Source organism: Nyctereutes procyonoides, unplaced genomic scaffold (genome assembly GCF_905146905.1).
Source record: "Nyctereutes procyonoides isolate TBG_1078 unplaced genomic scaffold, NYPRO_anot_genome, whole genome shotgun sequence".
In the NCBI taxonomy this organism is placed as follows: Eukaryota; Metazoa; Chordata; class Mammalia; order Carnivora; family Canidae; genus Nyctereutes; species Nyctereutes procyonoides.
In genome coordinates, this window is record NW_026575052.1 from 2115882 (window position 1) to 2133774 (window position 17893).

A 17893-nucleotide genomic window follows, 5' to 3' on the forward strand; every position below is an offset into this window, starting at 1 on the left:
GGGCCAGCCTTCCTGGTGCCTGGGTTGTGTTCTGAGCTGTCACATGCTGGTGTTTGCAGTTCAAGCCAAACAGGTTTGGGGAACTAATGGCCTCTGAAGACCTCAGATCCTGGCATGAAAGCCCCGCGAGGCAGGGCGGCCGTCCGTCTTTGGGAGGCACGGCAGCCGGATCCCGAGCCAGCGGGGGCGCGTGGCGTGGAGAGGGAAGGGCGACCCCTGTGCTGGGAGGTGGCCTTCAGGTCTGAGCAGGTCCCTGTGAGTCTGGTTGCCCCCGTCACGCCTCTGTGTGACCCAGGTTACCTAACCTACCTGTGCTGCTGTCCCCCCAGCCAGAGAGAGGGCACAGGAACCCTTGTCATGTGGTCAGAGGGAAGAGCAAGTGAAAATACTACCTGTTAGCTGCGAGTCCGTCCCCCCCACCCCCCGCCCCAGTCCCCAGCGTCTCCATTTGAACTAAGTGCAATGACTGTCAGGCCGGTGGTTTCGGACCTTTGCTCCCGAGAGCCTCTTGCGTTGTCCTCGTCCCGGCTGCAGAGCTAGGCCTCTCCTACGAACCTGGCACCTGCCCAGGGTGTCCCCAGCCCCTCGCCCCGACCTCAGTGGACTGATTGCCTGGATGCCCCAGGGAGCTTGTTAAAATGCAGGTTCTGACTCAGGAGGTTGTGGGGGTGGCTGAGCAGCTGCATTTCTCCCAAGCCCCAGGGACCGTAGACCACACTTTGAGGAGACACATCTAGACCAGTGGCTCTCGGAGGTGGCTTTTTTTTTTTTTTAAGATTTTATTTATTCATGAGAGACCGAGAGAGAGGCAGAGACCCAGGCAGAGGGAGAAGCAGGCTCCTTTGCGGGGAGCCCGATGCAGAACTCGATCCCAGGACCCTGGGGTCACGCCCTGGGCCAAAGGCAGATGCTCAACCACTAAGCCCCCCTGGCATCCCTCAGAGGTGGCTTTTATTTATTTTTTTTTTATTGTTTTAAAGATGTTATTCATTTGTTCATGAAAGACACTGAGAGAGGGAGAGGCAGAGACAGGCAGAAGACAGGTCCCATGCCGGGAGCCCGACATGGGACTCGATCCCGGGTCTCCAGGATCACGCCCTGGGCCGAAGGCAGGTGCCAAACTGCTGAGCCACCCCGGGATCCCCTCAGAGGTGACTTTTAAAGTTTTCAATGCCTGGGATGCCAACCAGCTAAATTGCAATCTGTAGGTCCGAGGCACGGAGCTGCAGGATTGTTCTCACCAGTCCAGGTGACTCCAGTGAGTGCTGGAGTTTGACCCCCTGCCCCCCGCCCGCCCCCGTCGCAATGCCAGGGTTCCTCTGAGCTGCCAGGGTTCCAGCTCAAACAAACCCAACTCCTGGCCTCCCGGGTGGCTGTCCTGTGGGCAAACGGCTAAGTCCATCTGGCGTCTTGGAATACGGAAACGCACTCTTTGGTCAGGGAGGGGACCCAGGCTTTGGGGGCAGATGGTCCTGGATTCGGAGTTTAGCTGCACCCCTGTTGGCCAAGGGAACGTGGTTGGGACCTCGGGCTCCCTCAGCTCTCTGAGCCTGTCTCCTCCTTTACAAGAGGCAGATCATCCTAGGCCCTGCCCCAGGGCTGCTGGGAATACTTGAGAGCTCCCGTGAAGGCCCGAAGTAGCTCGGGTGCACGGCCGGCGCTCCCTAATGGTCCTGTTGCAGAGTTGTCCTCGCTTGCCGTCCTCATTTTACAGGTGGGGTGGCTCGGGTTCAGCAGGTCCAGGGCTGTGCCACCTGTCCTGCCTCTGACTCCGCCCGGGGCCTCATCGCGGGGAGGGCCTCCCTGGAATGGAAGGGGCTGGCTGATTGGGGACCCAGAGTGGCGGGTCCTGGCGCCAGGACGCAGGCGGTGCCTCCCACAGCCCCGGCCCAGCCCCCAGGGAATCTCAGCAGCAGCTCGGGTCGCCCGCCTCGGCACCGGCTCCCACGCGCTCGGCCTCTCCCTTCACCTCTGGCGAGCGTGCAGGACACCAGACGTGGCTTCCAGTGAGCCGCACTGGGCGAGCTTACAGAGACTTGGGTAAGACTCCGCGTGGCCCAACCAGCTCTGGGGACCAGGTTCCTGGACGTCCCTGCCGCCTCCTGCGCGAGGAGGGCCAAGGCAGCCGGGGGTCTCTGCTCAGCGTGTCGGGCAGCCTGGCCCGGGGATGGAGGCTCCGTGGGGACTGGGGAGCCCCTTGGCCTCCGGCAGTGGTGGGCTCCCCCTGGGCAGGCCCGCTGCCCTCGCCCCCTGCGCTCCGGGCTCCCTCGGCGTCTCCACCGGCCCCTCCTCGCCCCGTCCCGGGTCCACACACGCTGAGCAGCCCCAGATTCACCGGTTCCGTTTCAGCCACACACTTGACCTCACTCGGGGCAGTAAACACTTCATGTTTAATCCTTTTCCGACTGCTGTCTGCCTGCCTGAGCCTCTCCTGCCATCTTCCCGTCTTGGCTAAAGGCGGGCCATCCTGCTCTGGTCATTCGAGGCTCCGGTGTCTTCCTGGCCCCGGCCCCAGCATCCGGTTCATCAGCAAATCCTGTCCACACAGCCTCCAAGCTGCATCTGGAGTCAGCCGCTTGCCCCTGCTGCCCCTAGGGAGGTGCAAGCGGCCATCCCTGACTGGCCCACTCCCCACTCCATCCCGTTCCTGCCATCCTGCAATCTGTGCCCAACACGGCGGCCGGATCTGCTGCCCGGAAGGACAGCCTGGCTCCTACCTGCCTCAGGGCTCCCAGGACCCTCCCTTTCTGCCTCCTTTTCTCTGGCATTCCAGGCAAACTCCACCTCAGGCCCTTTGCACGTACCGTTTGCACCACCTGGAACAAGGCACGTCCAGGTGTTCAGGCAAGATCCCTCAGCCACCGCCTTGGGGCTTGGCCCAGATGCTTCTGTGGTCTTCCCTGTTCGCCTCACGGCCCCCTGCCCCCACCGCGCACTCCTGAGCTCCGTCCCCTGCTTCATTTCTCTCCACGGCGATCACTGTGCTGCTGTGCTGCTGGCTGGCTGTCCGAGGACGTGGCCTGGGGAGGAGGGCTGGGGTGCGTGGCCCTAAAGTGGGAGGGAACGGAGGGGGGCAGCCCTTGACCCGGTCGCGTGCCCTCACCTGCGGGCTCCATGTTTCTGTGCCTTCCCCGTCTGCCCAGTGACTGTGGGGTCTTGACACGCTCTTCTTGGACGACAGCATCTTGCCTCTTCGTGTCATTGAATGATCTGCTCAGTGATTGGATGGCCTTTGCCCTTTGTTTTTAGTGTTGTCGCACTGTCACCCCACCTCTCTGGACGCCGCGCCCCCTGTTCTCGGGAGGCCCCGGGAGGCTCAGGTGTGGCTGCTGCTCTGTGACATCACCTTCCCCTGGCTCCCCGGGCTCAGGGGCATTGGGGCTCCAGGAAGCCCATGTGAGGGGACGGGCCCTTCCCCATGACTCGTGGAGATGCCCCCCGGTGAACAGGCCCAGCCTGGAAGGTCCCAGGGGTCCTTGCGTAGCCCTGAGCCTCGGGGGCTTGGGCTGAGACCCCACCCTCTTGGCGTGCTCCCCGGGCCCTGGCCTTCTCTCCTGCTTCCTCTGTTTCCTGCAGGGGGTTCCAGGTGCCCAGGTGCCTCCTTTCCCAGAGGCCAGGTGGGGGCTGAGCGAGACCGTGGTCCCCTGGAGCCCGGGGGCTCTGCACCTGAGCCCTTTTCCTCCCAGGGCCCCACCGAGTCACAGTGGACCAGGTGAGGGGGCCCGTCTGCCTCACCCCGCGGATCACCTTGGCCCAGCACCTGGCAGGTGGGAGGCTCCCTCCGGTGGCAGGCGATGGTCGGGGCGGGATGCTGTGGCCACGGGAAGTCTTCTGTGGGTGGAAGGGCTAGGTGGGGGCCTTGGCTGTTCCTATGGGGGCACCTGAGCAAGGATGGGAGCAAGGAGCCCTGTGAGGACGGGGCGGGGGGCAGCCCTCGGCCCATGTAGAATCGGGGGGCTCACAGATACGCCCCATACCACCCCCGGGGGTCTCACCTCCTGGGCCTGGTGTGCAGACCTGGGCTCCTCACGAATCTACTGAGGAGCCAGGGCTGAGGGCCGCCTGGAGGGGGCTGCGCGTGGCCAGGCTGGAGGGAGCCCAGCACGGCGGCCGGGGCAGCGGGGGGTCGGGGGCCGGGGAGTCACTGCCTGGGAGTGGGAGCCGGGACTGAGCCGGGGTGCATCCTGACCCGGTGTGCTCTGGGGAGTGAGGGGGCCCAAAGGGCAGGGAGGGAGGGCGCTGGCCGGCCGTCCGCCTGCTCCGACCTGCCGTGTCACCACCACCAGGAGCATCCCGCATCCCATGCTGCTGGGGTCTCAGGAGGCGAAGTGCCCTCGCATCCGGGCTCCCCGGCCCCGCTCTGCCTCGGCGGCCCAACTGGGGTGGCCCCTGTTTCAGATGAGGAGGCTGAGGTTCAGAGCCCTGGAGGCATGGAGGGCCACACCCTGGGTCACACGGCCAGCAGGACGGGGACCCACATGGGGACCCCCCCCGACAGCCCCGCCGCCGCCGCCTCGGAACGTGGCACAGTCCCCGGCGGCCCCACTGACTGCCACCGAGCAGGGTCCCGACTGGCCAGGGTCACACACTGGGAACCTGGAATCGGGTCTCTGTGCGTTAACCACGGAAGTACGTGTGCCGCAGACGGTGTTCTCAGCCCCTGACAGCTCAGCTGCGGCAGCCACGGGGCCCCGGGGCCTCTGGCCGCAGGAGGTTTCCCGGTCAGGAGGGAGGCCGTCCTAACAGGAGACACAGGGGTGACCTGCTGTGTGGCCCACGGAGCTGAAAGGCCTGGGCTCTGCTCCCCCAGGAATGTGTCTGAATCTGAGCCTCAGTGACCTCCTCTGTGAAATGGGTATAAAAAGCGCTTGTTCTCCCCATGTCCTGAGCTGCCCGGAGGGTCCATGATAACAGCTGAGAAAGTACGTGGGAATCACAAGGGCTGTGCGCATGCCAGCTGGGGTGGCCCCCACTAGGCCAAGCCCGGTGGAGGGTGGGGGCGAGGGGAGCCTGCCTTTGGGGGCTTTGTGGGCGGCTGTGCAGAGGCCAAGGGCTGGGGGGAAGCTCGCCCCCCAGCGGACGTGGCTGTGGCTGCAGGAGCCTCAGGGTGGAACAGGTGTGCAGGGAGCAGGGGGAGCAGGGGAGCAGCTGCAGAGGGAGGGGCGGCCAGGGGTCCCCTTGGTTTGACGGATCTGGTTTTTGAGCAGTGATGGTGTCAGACGTAGGAGTTGATGGTGGGGGCCGGCCTGTCTTCCAGGCTGCCGCTCGTCCCACTCCACGCCATTAGGGACATCTCTGCAGACAGGGGACAGGGTAGGGGGCACCGCGGTGTGCCGGGACTGCCTTTGTCCCCAGCAGGACGAGTGCGCGGGTCGTCCCAAGTTTCCGGGCGGCCTCACACCTGAGTGTCCCTCCGCAGTCGGTCAGCTGGTGGAGGGACTGTGCTCATGTTGGGCCGAAGGGCCGCCTTGTTCTGGGGCCTGCCGCTGAGCCCGGGGCCCCCTGGTTGTCTGCCTTGACTCTTGCTCCGACAGCGGAATGGGCTGCCCACAGGCCTGGACCGCACGGCTGTGGGGTGGTTCCCACGGGGCACCCCGCCGCCCCCGAGGCCAGGCCCCCACTTGCCGGTTCACGTGTCTGTGTGTCTGCACGCCCCTTACTTCCTTACTGTGCCAGGAGCTGTTGGAGCTGTTGGCTGCCTTTGCAGCTTTGGCGCTACTGATGCGGGGTCAGTCCGCCGCGGGGGCCGCCCCAGCTGTGGAGCGTCTGGTGGCAGTCCCCGGCCTGTCCACTGGTGCCGTGGCGGCTCCCGCCCTCACATGGGACCCCCCCAAGCCTGTCTCCAGACACGCCCCACACTTGCCCCTGTTGAGAACCAGTTGTCTAGACCCTGATGTCTCCGCTTTGCGACAGGCCCGTCCCCACGTCCTGCGCCCTGTCTCAGCGGACTCTGGGCCACCACCCTTCCCGCTGCCCTGCTCGCCCCACCCTCCACCTGTCCTGACCCAGGGCCTCCTTGCTGTGCTCTTCTGTCTGGGGAGCCGCTCTGGGACCTGGGGCGAGGTTCTCAGCCCGCCGTGTCTGTTTCCCCGTCTGCAAGTCGGGGCCCGTCGAGTGTCCACCTCGGGAGGTCGTGTGTAGAGCGGGATGATTGCAGATACCTAGCTCGTTGCCGGCATATGTGTCGTTCTTACTCAACGACTATTTATTTTTGTCGTGCCGAGGTGGAGATGCATCAGCGAACAGGACAGAAGCCCTGGCCTTGGGATCTCTCAGCCCAGGAGGGAGGCAGATACGTTACCCCGCGATTGTGACTCAGTGTCACCGGTGCCGCGGTGGGGAAGTGTGAGGGGGCCGTGGGAGCCTGCAGGGGGATGCTGCACTCAGGAGTCAAAGAAGGAAGGCTTCCTGGAGGAGGTGGTATCCCAGCCGGGACCTGAAAGATGAGTCTGAGTTAGCTGCGTGAAGGAAGGGGAGGAGTCATGGTCTTAGGTTACGTATCTTTTAAAAAAATGTTTAAATGCTTTTCCTGGGATAAAGAAATCGTACTTAATGGGCTGTGGTAGTGGACAGGGCCAAACCGTGTCACGGGATCTGGGCTCACAGCCTCTGAGATTCCCGAAAGCGCTCGATGCAGTGAGGCCGGGATGGGGCCAAGTGCAGAGCGCACGGCCTGGAGGAGACCCACTGCCAGGTATGGATGGAACTTGGTACCAGAAGCTCCCCCTGATGCCCTGGGGTGGGACGGATGGTGCCAGGGGAGGCAGGTGGGGGCGCAGGGCAGCCGCCGTCTGCACGACAGAGCTCTGTTCCCAGCTCACCTGTCGCCCTGGGCGGGGGGGGCTCAGGGCAGCCCTGCTCGGTGCAGCGCCGCAGAGCCCCGCTGGTGGGGGCCCCGTCCCTTGAAGGGGAGGGAAGGTGGCGGGCAGCGCTCAGTGGAGCCCATGCAGGCCGTTGAAGCTCACGTCCCGTAGGCGCCGTGTGGGGCACCGGGCCAGCCCCTCTGATGCTGTGTGTCCTTCCTCTCCCCAACAGCTACAGCCTCCGCCTGGCGTCCCGGTGCCCTCCGCCAGCCGCCCCGTACGTCACCAGGCAGTGTAGAAATGTCAAGGCCACGGCTGCAGCCCAGTTCCAGGGACCCCTCTTCAAAGAGTAGACACGTCGCCTGCTCCCTGACAGGTACGAGGAGGGCGGAGCGGCTTCCGGCACGGTTCGGGTGGCTCTGGGGGCGAGGCGCACTGGGCTTGGGGCTTGGGGCTTGGGGTGGGCAGGAAGCAGGGAAGAGGCGGGCACGATCGCCTGTGTGCCAGCTGGGGCACGGCCGGCCCGTCTTGCAGGCAGGTGGGCACCGGGGGGCTTCTGGGCGCAGACACCAGCTCTGCCACTTACTGGCTGGGGGACCTCGGCAAAGTACCCCGAGACCTCAGTCTCCACGCCGGTAGACTGGGGATGACAGTGGCGCCTGCTTCATGGCTTGTGAGAACTACAGGTGTCGTGTGTGCAGAGCACGAACAACAGCGCCTGGCACACACAAGCACGAGGTGTCACTGCTGAAGGAGAACAGCAGGAAAGCAAGAGCCAGCACTTCATCGAGACCTCGAGAGGCTGTGAGCCCAGCAAAGGTTGTGGACACTCTATTCCCACAACGTATTTGAGAGTGAAAGTCCTAGTAAGTCCGAGTATTCTGCGGATACGAACCAGAAGTCTCTTCGTGGATTCTCTACTGGTAAAACCTGAATCCATGCGCGGAAGCTGGACTTCCCCTCTTCAGGGGGCCTGGGCCTGGCCAGTGGTCTCGAGCAGGCTTGGGCTCCTTTGCTGCTGACGTGGCACGTCTTCTGTCACTGCGCCCCCGGGGCCGGCCTCTAAAGCATGGTCGGAGGAGCCCATGCGCCTGTACGTCAGGGCGCCGGTGAAAGATACAGACCCCGGGAGCCACTCGAGATTTACTGAAGGAGCCTCCTGGTGCAGGGCCTGGGAATCTGTACTGGCAGACGGCGCGTGATTCTGGGGCACGCTCAAGTTCGGGGACACCTGCTTAATGCAGCCAGGGTTGTCAGAATGAGAACGCGGTGGTGGATCTGGGCAAGAATGGGCTGAACTCTGAAACTTTGGGGTCCTCCATCCTGTATGTTCTCCCGTCCGCCTGCCCTGCTACCCGGAGCTCGTTCGCTCCTCCCTTCCTGAAGCTGCTGGAGTCTCTGGGCTCTGGGCTTTACTTCTCTGGGGACTGGGGAGGGGCATGGAAGCAACATCCACTTGCGCCAGAGGGTGTGTTGTCTTGAGGCAGGACTGAGCCTGCGTCTCCAGAACAGGCTCCCGAGAGGGCACGTGACCCCGGGCTGGGCACGCCGTGGAGCGCCGGCGGCCTGGGCGCTGAGCGCAGACCTGGAAGGCTCTGGAGAGCGTCCCTGCCCTCGCCCTTCTCGCAGACGGAAAGCTTGGGGCTGGAGAGGAGAGGCTGGGCTGGAGTCTTCCACACGTGGTGGGGCAGTGCCAGGGCAGCCCTGGGGCCCCGCTTGTCCCGGGACCCTCCTGTGGTGGCTGGATCCGGGTTCCAGGCCCACGGCCGCCCCTTGTCATCAGCCTGACCTTGTAAAAGTCACTCGTCCTCTCTGAGCCTCTTTCTTCCCTGCAAAATGGGGATCTGGGGATCTCTGTCACCTGCCACGGGGGGGGTCTGGGGGTCGGTGTCACCCACCGTGAGGGTCGTCGCAAGCATCAGAGTGCAGTCAGGTGGTGGTGTAGATACCACGGAATAATGTTGGGTGGTATTGATGGAAGCCGAACCTCCGCATCCCTAGGACCCAGCAGTTGCACCACCAGAGGGATACTCAGCGGGGGGGTGTGCCCACATCCCAGAACACACCGCGGGAAGTTCGGGTGTTCCATGCGCACACCCTGCTACCCGGTGCTTCCCCTCGGCCTATATATGACACGTGTGCACCGCACGTGTCCTCCAGGCATACGTAGCGGGTCCCAGCAGCATTCCTCAGTGGGCCCGGACTGGAACCTGCCCCCTGTGCATTGGCCGTGGACCAGGCGGATGAAGGCAGCAGGTCCTGCAGTCGACCCCGTAGCAAGGAGGTGGGCAGGAGCACACACAGGCTCGGAAGGGATGAACCCCACACGCTGTCGCGCAGGAGAAGCCAGATACAAAGGACACGGACCCATTGATTCCATTTATTTCAGTTGAAAATGGGCAACGTGTGCGTGAAGAGGGCCGAGAGTGTTCATTCCAGGGCTGAGGCTCAGGGGTGGTGCTAAACGGGGGTGTGGCTGGGGGCCACGGGGAGGTCGGTCGTGTGCTGTTTCTTGGGCCAGGAGCTGGGCCCCACGTGTGTTCACTGCGGACTCCTCGAGCTACGTACGTGGCACATTTCAGTGACTGGTTGAATCAGACACATGGCGGGAGCGCAGGCCGCAGCCGGACTAGGCCCGGAGTCTGCAGCCACCGTATCATTTCTCTTCTCTTTTCTCCTCAGCACCTGAAGTGACCTGGAATCCGTGAAGCCAAAGGGACTGGCCTTCTGCCCTGCAGGGAGCACCGACCTATTCCACTTGATGAGCCTGGAGAGAAAGGAAGGGAGTGTGTGCGCGGGTGGGCGTGTGTGCGCGTGTGTGTGGTCTTCAGACGAGGGTCTCGAACCCCGGGAGGCAGGAAGGCAGCTGGTTCCACACCACGGACGACACTTGGGTGCAGCCCCGGGACCGTCTTTTGCGGCTCAGCCTCCCGCCAGGGTGGGGCCTCTCCTACTATGCAATTTTTCAAGAGCTCCTTGATCCTGCTTTTTGCTTCTCGAGTTGTCTTTTGCCGTGGCGGGGACCGTGCTCGGGCTCAGGGGTCGGCTCCAGCCCCGTCCCAGGAAGGCCTCGGGGGAGGCCGAGCTTCCCTCCCAGCCACGCAGCCTTCCCCGGCCTTCCACCCTCTCTGGGAACCGACGGCGTGTGGACACGTCGGAGCCTCGCTCATCGACCCCCTCGGCCCGCGCACGTCGACGGCCTCCCTCCTCTGCCTGAGCCGCTGGCTTGAGTCGTCGCCAGACTCGAAATTCTCATGGGTCCTCACCCCCGCCTGGAGATCGGGGTCCTCCCTGGGGGGGAGGTGGGGGATGGGATGGCGTGGGGGGGCCAGGGGAGGGCCCGGGTGCTGCTTTGGCCTCACTCGGTGGGACCATCCACACCTTTAGCGTCTGACCTTCGCAGACTAGCTGGAAAAGGACACAAAAATTGGGAACTGGACAGCCAGCTGGAGGATGAAGCAGCGAAGCACAGGGGGAAGAAGAGATTTCTAGAGGCCACCGGTCGCCTGCCAGGGAATGACGGGGCTGGCTCCTGCGTGTGCGGGGCCGTCCATGTCTCGGAGAAACGGGTGAGCTGGGCTAGGAGTTTGGCCCCAGTCCAGTGAGGGTCTTGGGTTTTGTGCCTTTGGGGCAGACCCCAGACACGGATGTCTGAGCCCACTTTGGCGCTGTTCCCTCAGCTCTGTTTTTAGTAGTGACGTGTCAACCCCACGGTGGAAGGAGAGAACTTTGGAGAACCTGAGTGGTCACACACAAAAAGGGACTTTTTTTTTCAGGGCTACTATGGTTGATCTTGCAACTCTGTAAATATGTACGTAGACACTTTTAAAAGCACGTATTTATGTCCCTGACTGTAAATGCCCCCTTTTTAAAGTTTTATAACTTGTGTTATTTAATTAATCAGTCGACTGGCTGCAATGTAGGGTCTGACAACGGTCTGGGAGGAAGGTCTCACGAGACCCTCACATGGGCAGAGAAGGGCCGATCGCTGGCCACGTCTCCGTGTTCCGTTTGCCACCCAGCTAAAAACCATCAGTTAAAGTTTTCCATTTCCATAGCTGGCATCCTCTTGCCTGCTCCGAAAATTAGCCCTCACAAGCATGAAAGGCTGTGGCTGTTCCCCACCGTAACCAGACACTTCCGTCCCATAGATGTTGACACTCATGAACTGTACCCCGGCCTCTCAGTTCTTGAGGATTCTCCTTTCAGCAGCAGGGAAGGCTCCCGAACCCAAAGCTTTGAAAGTCAACTTCAACCGATGGTGAATCCCAGAAAATGTCGTGGGGGCTGGGGGATGCTCCTGTTGGCATGTGCGAACGTGCCGGTCCGCCTTCGACCCTCTCAGACTAGCGGAAAGGGCCACGGAGTGTCCCAGTCACGGAGCCGGGGTGGTCTTCTAGAGAGTGGCGTTTCGCGGTCAGCGGTGGTTCTCGGGCGTGGGTGTGGATCGCGGAGGAGGGCGGTTCTTATCTGCCATGTGAAGAAAATTAACAATAAAAGTGTGAAGCGCGATTGTAAGGAACAAGCCTGGGCGTGATCGTTTTGGGTTCTGGGTCCGTGTTGGCGATTCCCTGGGCGGCCCCGAAGGCCCCGTTCCAGCAGTGAGCGCAACCTGAGGTTTCAGGGAGACTCTGTGCAAAGATCCTGCCTGGTGAGCAAGGTTCCTCTGCCTTCAGACCTCCCGCCTGCCAGCCAGTGAGCGGAGCCGCTTCCCGAAGGCTAGAAAGGCCTCTGTGGTGCCCAGTGTATTCTCTTTAAGTAGCCTTATTGGGATGCATCCCCATGCCGCACAGTTAACCCACTTGAGGAAGTGTACAAATCAGTGTGGGTTGGTTTTTTTTTTTTTTTTTTTGGTACATTCAGAGTTGTGCAGCCCCCACTGCATTCAGTTTTAGAACATCTTCAGTCACCCCCAAAGGAAATCCCACACCCATTAGCAAGCACTTGCTGCTTTTCCCCTCGGTTCCTTAGGCAGCCAGAAGCCTACTTCCTATCCCTGTGGGCTCACCTGTCCGGGACATTCCACGTAAATGGGATCCACGGTACATGATCTTTTATGACCAGCTGCGCTCGCCTCGAGTGTTTTCAAGGCGTACGCAGGCTGTAGCGTGTCTCAGCACTTCATTCTTTCTTATGGCCAACTATCCCGTTGTATGGGCGTACTCGTGGAATATTCGGGACATACCTAGACTTAAAAAAAAGGAGTCACTCATGGTTTATCTGGAATTCAACTAGCGGGCACGCTGGACCTTTCCTGGCAACTCAGCCTCCAGGCCCAGGGCCGTCCTTCCAGGGACCATTTACTGCGACCTGCACCTGCGATGCGCCAGGTATTCCCCACACCTTCCCTCTCCTGTCACAGCCTCCCAGCAGGACAGGTACCTCCGCAGCCGTTTCACAGATGAAGAAACAGGCTCAGACACCCTCCGCAGTTTGTCCGGGGCCCCACAGCTGGCTGACGCAGGCCAGGCACTGGACTCCAGCTCTCAGGCCCACAGTTCCCGGTTTCCCGCTTGCCTCTGGCTGCTGCCCCTCCTGCCACCCCACTGGCTCCTCCAGCTCTCGAGCCACCTGCAGGCAGAAACATGTCAACAGAGGTCAGTCCCCAGATGCCCAGAACATAGTGGGCCGCAGGGCCTCGGCCCCACCCCAGGTGCGCGGCCGAATGAAAACCATAGGTTTCAAACTGTGGGGCAAGGCCCAGTCCTGCTCCCTGGCGGCTGCGTGACCTTGCTTGGGTTCCCACCCGTCTCAGCCCGGTTCCTTGTTTGCCAAGGGGATGACCCCCCACTTTCCTGCATTCTAGCGCCCGCGGTTTGCTTAAAGATAAGCTGACTTGCCCGCCTCTGGGATCACCTGGCTGATCCCTAAGGGAGAGATCCTCGGCCTCTACCCCGCCCCCAACCCCATCAGGGCCCAAGGCTGGAGCAGGCGTGGAAACAAGCATCCGGGCCTCAGCCCACTGCACGGGGCGCCCAGGGGTCCGCACCAGCGGGACCGTGCACGGGGCGCCCAGGGGTCCGCACCAGCGGGACCGTGCACGGGGCGCCCAGGGGTCCGCACCAGCGGGAGCCTGCACGGGGCGCCCAGGGGTCCGCACCAGCGGGACCGTGCACGGGGCGCCCAGGGGTCCGCACCAGCGGGACCGTGCACGGGGCGCCCAGGGGTCCGCGTCAGCCGGCGTCCCCGGTGCTGGTTCCGAGCGGGCTGTGCAGCCGCCGGGCCGCCGCCAGGGCCGGGGTGGGGCGGACCCGGGCCCGGAGCTCCGCAGGATCCGTCCAGCCGCCCGGGGCCGAGGGGAGCGGGGGCGCGGGGCGGGGGGCGCGGCGCTGGGGCGGCGTCGGGGTCGGGGTCGGGGTCGGATCCCCCTCCCGGGGCGGGTCAGGGCGCGTCCCGGTCGCCCCGGCAACCGCCACCGGAAGCGGGTGCGCCCCCTCCTGACGCCGCGCGCCCGCCGGGGCCCGGGCTGCCCGCCGTGCGTCACGCGTGCGTCACGCGCCGCAGGCCGCGGGGTCACGTGGGCACGCGCGCTGACGTCATCGCGGGCGGGCTGAGCCCGGGGCGGCGGGCGGCGGGCGGGGGCGGCGGGCGGGGGAGGCGCGAGGACGCCGCGCAGGTGCGTCGTGCAGGTGCGGGGCGGGGCGTGCGCTGAGCCCGGGCCTTCCTGCCTCGGCCTGTGCCCTGGGGGGGGCGGCGGGGGCGGCAGGTGCGGGCGGCCCCGCGGGGGCGGGGGGGCGGGGCGGGTGCTGAGCGCCTTCCCAGCCCCGCCCCGGCCGCCCCGCGCCGCCGCGTTTCTCCGTTTCTCCGGACCGTGGACATCCCCGAGTGGGTCCCGTCACCGTAAAAAATCCCCGGGGGTTGCCTGTGCCCCTGGGCTAGACCCCAGGCCCGCCCTCCCTCCCTCGGCTTGGGGGCCGCGCCGGCCGGTCCTTGCGCCTCTGCGCCAGCCACGCCGAGTGCAGGGTTGCTCCGTCTCCTGCCACAGGGCCTTTGCACACACTCACCCCGCTGTCGGCCCTGAGCGTCCACCCAGCAGCCGCCTGCCTCTGCGCCGGTGTTGTCCCCGCAGCGTCCCTCCCGCACTGCGGGTCTGTGTGGCCTCCCTGTCTGCTGCCCTCGTGTATTTGATTCACGACCTGAGATTTCAGAGTTTCTGGAGAAGGTCAGCCCCGGCGGTGCAGACTTCACCTGTCCTTCCCGTGTGGCCGCCCGCGGGCCTTCCGGGCTCCCGGTGGGATGCTTGGGACGCCGCCCTGCGGGGACCTGAGCCCGACGCCTTGATGCGCGGGGGCAGTGAAGGCCGCCAGAGCCGGGTGAGCACCGGGCCGGTTCCAGCTGCCGCCTGGGAGCTCGTCAGCCGGGCCTGGCCCTCGGCCCAGCAGCCGGGCCAGCCCCCCCCCCCCTTCGGGACAGCTCGTGGCCTTGGGTCGCAAGGCCGCGGTGTCAAGTGGGGCCCTGAGGGCCCTGAAGAGTGTTCAAGTGGCTTTTGACGCCTGCCGACAACTTGGGCTTGTGGCTCTGACTCTGCTCCATGCATAAGATTCTTGTATTTTTTTTTTTTTTTAAGATTTATTTATTTATGACAGAGAGAGACCCAGGCAGAGGGAGAAGCAGGCTCCACGCGCCGGGAGCCCGACGTGGGACTCGATCCCGGGACTCCAGGATCGCGCCCTGGGCCGAAGGCAGGCGCCAAACCGCTGAGCGGCCCAGGGATCCCGATGCATAAAATAAGAATACCTTGTTTTTTGAACCGTCTTGTCTTTCTTACCATCTGGGGGCAAACGAGTGGACCGGTTTTGTTCTTGGCTGGTCGGACGTTGCCATCACGTTGGGCAAGGCAGGGCCTCGCGGCCGTGCTGGGTGAGCCCCTCCGGCCGACGCTACCTCCTTTGGCCCAAGTGCCTTCAGGGGCTCCTGGCCGGGCTGAGACGTGAGCAGAGGGAAAGGGGGCCGGAGCGTGCCCACGGCGCGGCCCGGGCATCCACCCCTTCCGCGACTTGCTAGGCCGGGGGGCGTGCCCAGGTCCCAGCGAGCCTCCAGCCGTCGTGTGCTGCCTCAGCCCCCAGGCACCGGGCCAGTTCTCGTGTGTTTCCTTAAACACCCAGTTTTTGATTTTCTAATTGGAAAATTGTACGTTGACGCAACCTGAGAAAAACAGAATCCAAAGAAACGCCCAGGTACCGATTGACCCTCTCGTGCATCATCCTTCGGATTTTAATGTACACAGAGCTTAGCTAACTGGCCCTGCCTGACCTCCCAGCGTGACCTTGCGATGCTCTTGACCCTCCCCACGCCTCCAAGCCCTCCTCTTTAAAGTAGAGGATCGGGGATCCCTGGGTGGCGCAGCGGTTTGGCGCCTGCCTTTGGCCCAGGGCGCGATCCTGGAGACCCGGGATCGAATCCCACGTCGGGCTCCCGGTGCATGGAGCCTGCTTCTCCCTCTGCCTGTGTCTCTGCCTCTCTCTCTCTCTCTCTCTCTCTCTGTGTGTGTAACTATCATAAATAAAAATAAAAAAAAAATTAAAAAAAATTAAAAAAAAATAAAGTAGAGGATCGCAGAGCCTCCCCGGAGGTGTCTGGGGAAAATCAAGGTGATTGCTCTAGCAGAGCCGCCCGGAAGAGTGCGCAGCCCTGGGCGTGGACGGTAAGCGTCCGTCATGGTGTCCTTCCTGTTGGCTTTTACACTTCCAGATTATTGCTGCTGCTTTCGTCTTAATGACGCTAGTGGTGGTGGAGGGTGCACATCAGAGCCAGCATTTGGGTCACTCCTACATTTTCGCCTGGGCATCGTCTTACCGATTTGCCCCAGTATGATTTTTTTTAAAAAAATTGGAATGGAAGTGGAATGGCCAGGCTAAAAGGCGATGATCGGTAATCCTTACTAGATACACGCTTGCCTTATGGAGACCTGATGGAGGTAGGCTCCCTCATGGTCCAGTATTTATGGACAGAGACCACTTTTTTTAAAAATATTCATGAGAGGCCCACAGAGAGAGGCAGAGACACAGGCAGAGGGAGACGATGCGGGACTCGATCCCAAGATCCTGGGGTCACGCCCTGAGCCAAAGGCAGACGCCCAACCGCGGAGCCGCCCAGGCATCCCCAGGAAGAGAGCACCTTAAAGAGGCCGAACCCCTCTGGAGTCGCAAATGGTGGACGAAGCCACCTGTTCTTCTTTTTCTAAATTCATTTATTTTTTGTTTTGCACGTGTGTGGGGGGTGCGAGGGGTCAGGCTTCGTCCCAGCGCCTGTGGCTGTGCAGCTTCCCGAGCACCAGGTACTGCAGAAGCCGTCCCCCTCCGCCGTAGGCTCTTGGCTCCTTTGTTGTACCTGGATCGGCCACGTAGGCACGCGTTTCCTTCTGGGCCACCGGTCTATGTACCTGTCTTCATGCCAGTCCCATGTGTCTTGATTCCTAGAGCTTTGTAATGAAAGGGGTTTGAAATCGGGCACGTGATACCTCCAGCTCTGCTCTCTCTCAAGATCGCTGCGCCAGTTTGGGGGCTTCTGTGTCTCTATGCAAGTTTTAGGATTGTTTGCTCTATTCCCGTGAAAAATGGCATCGGCATTTTGATAGGGATTGCACTGAACCTGTGGGTGGCTCCGGAGAGCGTGGATATTTATTAGTATCAATTCTTCCAATCCATGAACACAGTATATCTTTCCGTTTGCTTGGATCTTCATTTTTTTTCCATTAGGATCTTACAGTTTTCAGGGCACAGGTCCCTCGTTTCCTTGGTTAAGTTTATTCTAGGTGTCTAATTATTTTTGATACAATCGTAAATGGGATTGTTTTCTTTTTCCTTTTTTTTTTTTAAGGCTTTTATTTGAGAGAAGAAAGAGCATGCACGAGCATGGGGAGGAGAGGGAGAGGGTCATGCCGACTCCGTGCCGAGTGTGGAGCCTGACACGGGGCTCAATCTCACACCTCGAGATCAGGACCTGAGCTGAAACCAAGAGTCAGACGCTCAACCAGCTGCACCACCCAGGGGCCCCGGGATTATTGTTAATTTTTTTTTATTTTTCTTTCTGATACTTTGTTATTAGTGAATAGCAACAAAACTGATTTTTGGATATCAGTTTGGTATCGTGCAACTTTACTGAATTTGTTGATTAGTTCTGACCGCTGGTCTGTTCTTGAAGGTTCCAGTGGGGAAAATATCCTGTGCCCCGGTCCCCATGGAGCATCCTCCAGTTCCCGCAAATATGTGACGTCCAAGGCTCTTCCTTGGTTTCCCAAGGCTCTTTGGTTTGTGTGATGCCACCCAAGGCCCCCATGTCCATCCTCACTGAATCAGGGGTTGCTACAGGACTCCTGCTGGGAGAGGGTGGGAGGGAGGGTCTGAGCAAGGGCCCTCCTGGCATAGGGCGAGAGTTGCTGAAAGCCAGCTGCCCTCAGCTCTGTGTCCAACTTGGTTCTCCTGTCTTGGGGAAATCCTTTCTCTTCCAGAGTGCCCCCAGGTTCCTCCAGACAGCCACCTGGACAGAGGTGGGGCGACAGAGGTGTAAGGAGAGCCCGAATGTGGAGGGGTGGCACGGGGGTCTTCCCCCTTCCCCGTGACAGCCACCCCAACCAGCGGTCTCAGTTGGGCCTCTTTGCAGCTCTGCGGACCCTCTGCTGCTTCCCGAGCTCTAGTAAAAACCTCCAGGCTTCTATCCCCTTGCAGCCCCCTGCTGGGGACCAGAGGCCCCTGTTAGGCCGGATGTGAGAGAGGGAAGGGAGCCTGCAGAAGCAACAGAGCCCTACCTGGACGGCCAAGGCCCGATTTACTCGCTCTAGCCCGCCCCGCCTCCCCCTTGCCGACACAGACCCACACTCGCCGCCCTGGGGGAACCTTTTCCAGCTGTGCCAGCTGAGATGCAGTGTCCCTTGCTTCACGGTGCTGAGCCGGTGGCCAGGGGAGGACTCTCCCTGGGACGGGCCTGGGCTGGCTGCAGCTCCCTGGCTCCCTCCGGTCCTCCTGACACCAGCCTGTTCTGTGCTAGGTCCCTTCTGAAGTCGTCCCTCTGTAGGTCCCCAGGGATGGCGTCAGTCCACCGTCCTCGTAGGGACGGGCGCTGCGGCTGGAGCCTTGGACCTTATAGGAGGA

At 62.1% G+C, this 17893-nt stretch overlaps 1 protein-coding gene and 1 long non-coding RNA gene across 9 annotated transcripts in view; one reads left to right on the forward strand and one right to left on the reverse strand.

Moving 5' to 3' along the window:
* The window catches only part of PRDM2 (PR/SET domain 2), a 125845-nt gene extending 115732 nt beyond the window's left edge, over positions 1–10113 (forward strand). For all 4 annotated transcript variants that reach the window (XM_055332005.1, XM_055332006.1, XM_055332008.1 and 1 more), the window contains 2 exons: positions 7036–7179; positions 9486–10113. In XM_055332005.1, the coding sequence (XP_055187980.1) occupies positions 7036–7156 (121 nt within the window). In that variant the 3' untranslated portion in view covers positions 7157–7179; positions 9486–10113. The remainder of the gene's footprint in view (positions 1–7035; positions 7180–9485) is intronic.
* Positions 10114–11139: 1026 nt separating this feature from the next.
* Positions 11140–13261, reverse strand: LOC129513729 (uncharacterized). 5 transcript variants are annotated; one of them, XR_008665291.1, is made up of 4 exons: positions 12941–13261; positions 12186–12374; positions 11812–11993; positions 11140–11273 (listed from the first exon to the last, which is right to left on the reverse strand). It is a non-coding gene; the product is annotated as an uncharacterized LOC129513729 (long non-coding RNA). The 5 variants fall into 5 exon arrangements; XR_008665290.1 differs by lacking the exon at positions 12941–13261 and adding an exon at positions 12793–12886; XR_008665292.1 differs by lacking the exon at positions 12941–13261 and adding an exon at positions 12660–12776.
* Positions 13262–17893: the final 4632 nt, after the last annotated feature.